Source organism: Ovis aries, chromosome 1, assembly GCF_016772045.2.
Source record: "Ovis aries strain OAR_USU_Benz2616 breed Rambouillet chromosome 1, ARS-UI_Ramb_v3.0, whole genome shotgun sequence".
NCBI lineage: Eukaryota > Metazoa > Chordata > Mammalia > Artiodactyla > Bovidae > Ovis > Ovis aries.
In genome coordinates, this window is record NC_056054.1 from 186,170,798 (window position 1) to 186,178,855 (window position 8,058).

At 42.9% G+C, this 8,058-nt stretch overlaps 1 protein-coding gene across 1 annotated transcript; it reads left to right on the forward strand.

The window, feature by feature from the left end:
• Positions 1-666: 666 nt before the first annotated feature.
• Positions 667-6,649, forward strand: NDUFB4 (NADH:ubiquinone oxidoreductase subunit B4). Its single transcript, XM_004002954.6, has 3 exons — positions 667-874; positions 5,000-5,146; positions 6,527-6,649. Exons 1-3 carry the CDS (start codon positions 695-697, stop codon positions 6,587-6,589), a joined length of 390 nt encoding a protein of 129 aa, XP_004003003.2. The 5' UTR covers positions 667-694; the 3' UTR covers positions 6,590-6,649.
• Positions 6,650-8,058: the final 1,409 nt, after the last annotated feature.

Genomic DNA, 8,058 nt, shown 5'->3' on the forward strand with positions numbered 1-8,058 from the left:
TTCTCCAGGCAAGAACACTGGAGTGGATTGCCATTGCCTTCTCCAATGCATGAAAGTGAAAAGTGAAAGTGAAGTCGCTCAGTCGTGTCTGAGTCTTCGTGACCCCATGGACTGCAGCCCACCAGGCTTCTCCGTCCATGGTATTTTCCAGGCAAGAGTACTGGAGTGGGGTGCTATCGCCTTCTCCCGTAGCCTTGACTAGACGGACCTTAGTCGGCAAAGTAATGCCTCTGCTTTTGAATATGCTATCTAGGTTGGTCATAACTTTTCTTCCAAGGAGTAAGCGTCTTTTAATTTCATGGCTGCAATCACCATCTGCAGTGATTTTGGAGCCCCCCAAAATAAAGTCTGACACTGTTTCCAAAAAAGCGACAGATTTGGAGGCGGGTAGAGGAGGGAAAGTGAACTCCGGGAGTTGGTGATGGACAGGAACTGAGCGACTGAACTGAACTGAACTGAGAGGAGGGAAGTAGGGGTGGGGGAAGGCGAGGAAAGTACCTTGCGCAAGCGCAGATTGCCACTAGAGGGCCAGGACAGTGAGAAAGGAAGGATGAGGAAAAAAGCTAGCTGAACTCCTTTAACTCCATCTTCAACCTCTGGCTAACGCGCAGGCGCACTTCCTCGGGACGAAGGTCAGACTGAAGTGGGCGGGCCTTGGAGTCGCGCAAGCGCAATTTTGCGCCGGGTCGTCAAGATGTCGTTCCCCAAGTACGAGCCATCGCGCTTGGCCAGCCTACCTACTACCCTCGACCCAGCTGAATACGACATATCTTCTGAAACCCGGAAAGCACAAGCCGAGCGGTTGGCCATAAGATCCCGGCTTAAACGGGAATACCAGCTTCAGTACAACGACCCTAGTCGCCGAGGGGTTGTCGTGAGTGAGGGGCCAGTGGGTGGGAATCGAGGGGCCAGAGTCAGGACGGTCCGGTCTGACTGCTCAGCCCAGACGTGCAGGGGGACCAGCAGCGGGTTGGTCACCATTGCTGAACAATATTTTAGACATAGGTCCTCTTCCAGGCCCAGAGAGCAGGCAGGTTCATTAGTCCTTTGACCTTGGGCAGGATGTTTGGTGGTAAAGAGGACGGATTGTGGATTCACACCTGGCTGGCTTTGAGTCTCGGCTAGATCACTTCCCGCCTGAGTGATCTTGAAAAAGTTGTTGAACTCTGCTGCTTAGCCTCGGTTTTCCTGCCAGAAAAATGGGGATAATATTGTACTTCCTATCTTATGAGGCTCTTAGGATTAAACGAGATAAGGCAAGTGACCGGCCGGCACAGTGCCTGGCTTGTGATGAGTGTTCAGAAAATGTCGCGGGGAGAGGGGTGTTTTTTTTTTTTAAGCTGTTTTCCACTTTTCAGTTCACAGTTGAGGCAATACTGCTCTCTCCTGATGGGAATATAGTGATTTTTAAGTTTGTATCTTTTAAAGACCCAAACAGGCTACAGCTTACTGAAGCTCTGTGCTTTGGAGTCAAACACCAAGGGTCTAAGTACTGGCAAACTAAATGACTTTGTACAATATCCCAGACCCTTCTGAAACTTAGTTTTCTAGTTTTCATTTATGGAAATGTTAGTACATTCTTTATAGATCCTTGTGAGGTTAAATGAGATAGTCTGTATAACACTCTTGGCACATGCCCAGTAAATTGAAGGGTATTATTATTTAACAAGCATGCTTTTAGATAATTTTTGTACAAGAACTGTTTAAATATGTCAGATATGATATTAAAACACTTTTCCCAACAATTACATTGGTATTCTGTAGGAATTTTTAGGAAGTTATGAGGATTGAAGGGAATTTACAGTGTGCCAGGCACTATTGAAACTCTTTCTGAATGATATTCAGATATCACAGCTATTCAAAGAGTTAAGCTCTATTACTGTCCCCATTTTACAGATGGGAAGGACCAACTGGCAAGTGATAGAGCAGAATTTGAACTGTAGTCCATGTAACCCAAAGCATCTTCTTACGTTTGGCTATATTGTCTCCAGCCAGAACCTCCTTCACTTGGAAGAAGGTGTGGAGAGAGATATTCATTATATACATACTCACGTGCTTGGGTTTGGTATGCTAGATAGTAAGATGTAGTTTTTAAAAAAAGAGTCTCTCATAAAGTCTCTCTCAAAGAGAGTCTTTGAGTCAGACCTAGTTGAGATTTAAATTCCAGATTTTCACTTTTCCAGTTCTGTGACCCAGAGCAGTTATAGTTTTGCCATGTAAAACAGGTTTTACACCAGCCTCGTTGATTGTTAAGTAAATGCGTGTGTGCTCAGTCATATCCCACTCTGCGACCCCATGGACTGTAGCCCGCCTGCCAGGATCCTCTGTCCATGGAATCCTCCAGGCAAGAATATTGGAGGGGGTTGCCCTTTTTCACTCTAGGGAATCTTCTCAACCTAAGGATCAAACCCATGTCTCTTGTGTCTCCTGCCTTGGCAGGCAGATTCTTTACCACTGTGCCACCTGTGAAGCCCCTAAATAAATGAATGCCTGACTATTATATATTGAGCAGTACATCCAAGTTCTTTGCCTAATCTTTTAAGAATGACTTATTCAGTGAATAAGTAATTGCTTAGAGTCTGTTACATGCCAGGCCTTCTTACAGATACTGTAGTGACAGTGGAGAACAAACAGGCAAAGACTCCTGTCCCCATAAAGCTTTGTTTCCAGAGGGAAGACAAGTAATAAGTTAAAAAATTAAATTGTTTAGCGTGTTAAGTAGTGGTTAAGTGATGAGAAGAAAAATAAAGCAAGGAAGGGGGGATTAGGGGTGTGTGTATGTAGAAGCGATAGAGCAGCTATAATTTTAGAAAGGCTCAGGAAAGGCCTCACTTAGAAGGTGACATTGAAGAGTTCAGAAAACTGAAGTGAGGGAGCTAGCCACTTAGCTCTCTGGGAAGGTAGCGTTCTAGTATGGGAGACAGCAAGTACAAGGGTGCCGAGACAGGAGTGTGCCTCATTAATCTCCCAAATACTGAAGAGACTGTTGTGATTAACATAGAGAAAGGTGAGGGCAGAGTAGGAAGAGATGAGATGGGAAAGGTGCCTGGAACTAGATCACACCAGGTCTCATAGGTCACTGAAAGGACTTTTCTAAGTTGGATGTTCCATAATCAGAACTTATATTTTAACAACATCTCTGGCTGCTTAGTTGAAAAAGAGACTATGGGAGAGCAAAACTAGGAGCAGGGAGACTAGGACCTTGTTGCAGTATTCTAATTTCTTAGTTGATGGTGGCTGCAAGGGTGGTGGCAGTGAAGTTGGTAAGACATGATCTTTTCTGGTTATGTATTGAAAGTAGAGCCAGCCAGGTTAGCTGGTAGATTGGATATATAGTGTAAGAGAAGGAGAGGGCTCAAGGATAACTCTCAGGTTTTTGACTGAAGTGAAGAATGAAGTTGCAGTTTGCCAGGATAGAGAAGAGTGTGAAAGGATCAGGGATGGAGGTGGAATGGCAGGTTGGGAAATCGGTTTGGGATACATCACATTTGGCATCACATTTGCTGGTTAAACTTCCCTGATGGCACAGATGGTAAAGCATCTGCCTACAATGCGGGAGACCTGGGTTCAATCCCTGGGTTGGGAGGATCCCTTGGAGAAGGAAATGGCAACCCACCCATTCCAGTACTCTTGGCTGGAAAATCCCATGGATGGAGGAGCATGGTAGGCTACAGTCCATGGGGTCACAGAGTCGGACATGACTGAGCGACTTCACTTTCTTTTACTTTTCTTTTACTGGTTAAACAAGTCAGCCTTGAGCAGGGAGTGCAATATTATGTCTCCTGTTCAGGCTAGAGGTCTAGAGCTGGAGTTATACTTTTGGGGAGTCATCTGCCTATAGGACAGGGAGGCCTGCTGTGCTGCAGTCCATGGGGTCACTAAGAGTCAGACACAACTGAGCGACTGCATTGAATTGCCTATAGGTGGATATGTAAAGCCATATGACTAGAGATTATCAAGGGAGTGAATGTAGATAGGAAAGACCCATGGGTCTGAGGTCCACCCTTAAGAGATTGGAGAGAGAAGTAGGAAGGGAGAGAAAGAGACTAAGGGAATAGCCAGAGTTAGGAGAAAAGCCAAGCTGGCGTGTGCCCTGGAAGGGATAGATATAAGAATAGACAGATGTTTTATTCTTTCAGGTATAGAGCTCACACGTCCTACTGAACCTGTATCTTGTGTCTTCACCTTCTTTACTGTCTCTGCAAACAGTTTCATTTAAAATATCACTGTGGGAGACTTCCCTTGTGGTACAGTGGTGAAAAATCCACCTTCAAATGCAGGGCACCTGGGTTTGATCCCTGGTTGGGGAACTGAGAACCCACATATTGCCAGTTAACTAAGCCCTCACATCACAACTACTTTTTTTAACCGAGACAATCTGATTATTTTTCTTTAACAAGTTTATCCTTTTGAAAAACCATTTTAATAGTGTGAAATGTAATAATTTTGCTCCTAAAACTACCAGCTAAGGCAGCTCAAAAACCTTTAAGTTCAGAGTTAGCCTACCTCAGTCTTCATCCTTCCTGCAGTTTATTTGTAGCCTGGAGAGACTGGCATGGGTGTAGCATTAGAAAGGGTCCTGGAAACAAAGTTGACAGTATGATAGAGCACATGAAATCTGTTTGTCTTCATTGGAAATACTGCCTACTTCAAGAAAGGCAGTGAAGCCAAAAACAATCCAGAAAAAAAATAGAAAAAAAAAGGATTAAAAAAAAGTGCCTTCTCTGACTGCTTAAAATGATTAGGATTCTTAAATCAATGGAAAGCTGAAGGATAATATGAGTGTTTTAAATTGTGAACAGGATCATCAGGAGAAATTAGTCAACAAATGCTAGAAATGTGTGATCTTCTCTGAAGCTATGTAGGAATATTTGAGATATACCCTTAACTGCAGGAGAGAAGAAAGGGTATCGCCTCTGCTCCAGAACAAAAGTCCTGATGAGATTGCTTCTCAGTGTGGAACTTCATTTCCTGTATCTTTTGTTTTCATTCGTTTTAGGAAGATCCTGCCTTGATTCGTTGGACCTATGCAAGATCAGCAAATGTCTATCCCAATTTCAGACCCAATACCAAGACCTCCCTCTTAGGAGCTCTGTTCGGAATTGGGCCCCTCATCTTCTGGTATTACGTTTTCAAAACTGACAGAGTAAGTACTTGAACCTTGTGTTTGGTGACTGTGTGATAGGTTCCTGCTGCGCAGGCTGCAGCTCTCTCTCACTCGATAATTCCCTTCTTGGCTTTCTACTCCTCCTCCTTACCTTTCCTTTTATCTTCTCCTACCTTTATCCCTTTCCAGCTGAATTAAAAACCGGAAGTTTCATTTACATGTTTAGTTTTATTGCTCTATCCTTTCAACTCATGTAGAAATATTCCCTCTTAAAAACCACAGTTGTTTCTTGGTCTTTCAAATTTAATGTTAGTGGCTGCTCTAGAATTTAAAATAATGAACTGGTCCCTTTAAATATGTAAGACTTGAACTTAGTTCATGGCGGCGTCTTCCTGATGTATTCTAGATGAGGTAAGGAAGTTGTGTGTGTGTGTTTGTGTGTGTGCACTCAGTTGTGTCCAGCTCTTTGTACCTCCATGGACTGCAGCCCACCAAGCTCCTCTGTTCATGGAATTTTCCAGGCAAGAATACTGGAGTGGGTTGCTAGTTCCTTCTCCAGGGGATCTTCCTGACCCAGGGGTTGAACCTCTGTCTCTTGTGTCTCTGGCATTGGTAGGCGGATTCTTTACCACTGTACCACCTGTGTATATTAAACAAGAGGATACAGAAATAACTTAAAAAGTTAATTGCTTTTTTCTCATTAGATGTACAGAAGTTAAGATTTTCCATTCTGATTAACCTTTAGGTGTTGTTTTAAAGATATATTTATTGGGTTACATATTAGCAGAATACATGTATCACTTTGTATGTTCCCTGTCTGCTCTGCGTGAATTTCAGTTATATTGGTCACATTGTGTGAGTCAATGTTAAAACATTGATATTCCAACAGTAGAGTAGCAGAAGCAGCCTGTGGTGGGGATCACTGCCATCAGACGCCTGGGTATGTGATTGCATAGAAAGCCAAGCTTATCTTTGACACTAGACCAGTCTGATACTAGATCCCCAACCCGAGCCCACAGGCCTCATGTTGCCATCTACACTGGGGCCCACCAATGTGTTAATAGCTCTGCCTTAAACTGGTCAATCCACTCTCCTGTTAGAGTGTATATATTTTCATTATCTGATAAATTATTGCTTAACAGAAAGGTAGGCCACACTTACCAGAAGGTATATGCCTTTTGCCTTCAGTGTATGCTATTTGGTGGGGTAATATAGATATTTTTCAATGGGAGTGTTTTCTTACTATCCCTTTATTTCTTCAGATTATTGCTTCCTCAGTCACACTGTGCAGACTTTAGACAATGAGAGATTGGAATTAGGTTGGGAGTGTTTCTTCTTGTTTTTCAGAGTTACACCATGAATTGTACCAGAATGCATTGTTTTTGATGTACTTTTTTTTTTTTTTTTCTGTTTGTGCAGGATAGGAAAGAAAAACTTATCCAGGAAGGAAAATTGGATCGAACATTTAACATCTCATATTAAGTCTGACAATGATGTCTATATGTACTATTGTTTAAATAAATCAATTAATCACTAAATAAATAGTTTTCTTTCTTAATATTACTTGGATTCAGCAAACATTTGCTGAACATTATGGAATCCCACTTTGTAAGAATTCAGTTTAATGAAGAAACAGATTCATGTTCATTCATTCAGTCATTTAGCAAATGAGTGTCTGCTATAAGCCAGGCATTGTGCTGCGTGCTGAGAATATAGCAGTCAGTAGGACAAACTTAGGCCCTGTGCTTTAGAAGTACACACTCTGACAAGTGTTTATTCAACAGTTATTATATGAGTGCTTATTATGTATCTAGTACTATTTAAGACCTAAGCTCTTGTCTGGCTCCAGCCCCAGTCATAAATGCAGCAGAACAGTTACAACCTTGTGGTTTAAAGAAAAAATAGTGATTCAGAAAAGTGATGTAGGCAAGCTGATGAAGAAGCAGTTCTGTCTAGGAAGATGGCATTTGATCTCGGCTCTGAAGATCACAGGGGCTGACAGAGCAAAACAGGAACACAAAAGGGTAAGATGTGTTGGGTATGGCTAGATTGGGGACCACTGTTAGGGAGAAGACAGGGAGGGTGGAGGACATGCTGAAGAACAGAAGTAAAATGATACACAGCATGGTCTTTGGAAGTCAGATCTGGGCTAGAATCTTAGCTTGAGATTAGCAGTTGGAATACCAGACCTCCACATCCTCATCCATGGTCTGGAGATAGTAATGCCTACTACCTCTTAAGATGAAGATGAAGTAACAGAGTATTGCTCAGTGAAAGTTGCCCCATGCTTTGTAGTTCAGTCTTGAAACTGGATGACAATTTCATCTGTGAGAATAAAGTAAAATCAAATGTTGTAGGGGGAACAGCATGCTCTATGGGGCTGGCTTACATGAGTGTATTGGTTTTAGTTTTCAAAGCATATTTACAACTATTCTCTCATTTGATCCTCATATGAACCTGGAATACCCCCAAAATGCAGAGCCCAAGAGAAAAGCTTGTACAGACTTTTTATGTTAGGAAGTGATCTGAAAGAACAAGGGGCAGACTGCTAAGAATGAAACAGGGATTGAGGGAAAACCCATGAACTGTGTGCTCTTGGCCTGAGGGTAATGGGCTTAATTCCTATAGGGGCTTTCTGAGGAGCACTGTGGAATGGACACAGGTTTTCCTCAGACATGAGAAAGTGAATATATACCAGTCATTCCTCTCCCTCTTGGTCCACAGTTGTCTCATGCAGTTAATTCTCTTGAACTGCCAGGTGTGAGTAAGCCTCAGGCGGGCCAACGATTCTTATAGGCATCTCATGGAGGATGAAGGAAGGTTAGGGCAGAAAGAAGGTGACATGCTATGCAGCTGAGGTGAAGTATTGTCACACTTGCAGGCAGCTGAAAGCTGCAGCAGCAATGGGAGTGAAGATGGGTCAAGCAGAATTGAAGCAGGCACAAGAAGCA

Excerpts from the sequence above, each read along its gene's own strand:
- NDUFB4 (XM_004002954.6), top strand. The coding sequence starts at position 695 with ATGTCGTTCCCCAAGTACGAGCCATCGCGCTTGGCCAGCCTACCTACT. Across the intron at positions 875-4,999 it reads CTAGTCGCCGAGGGGTTGTC|GAAGATCCTGCCTTGATTCG; the intron begins GTGAGTGAGGGG and ends CATTCGTTTTAG. Across the intron at positions 5,147-6,526 it reads ACGTTTTCAAAACTGACAGA|GATAGGAAAGAAAAACTTAT; the intron begins GTAAGTACTTGA and ends CTGTTTGTGCAG.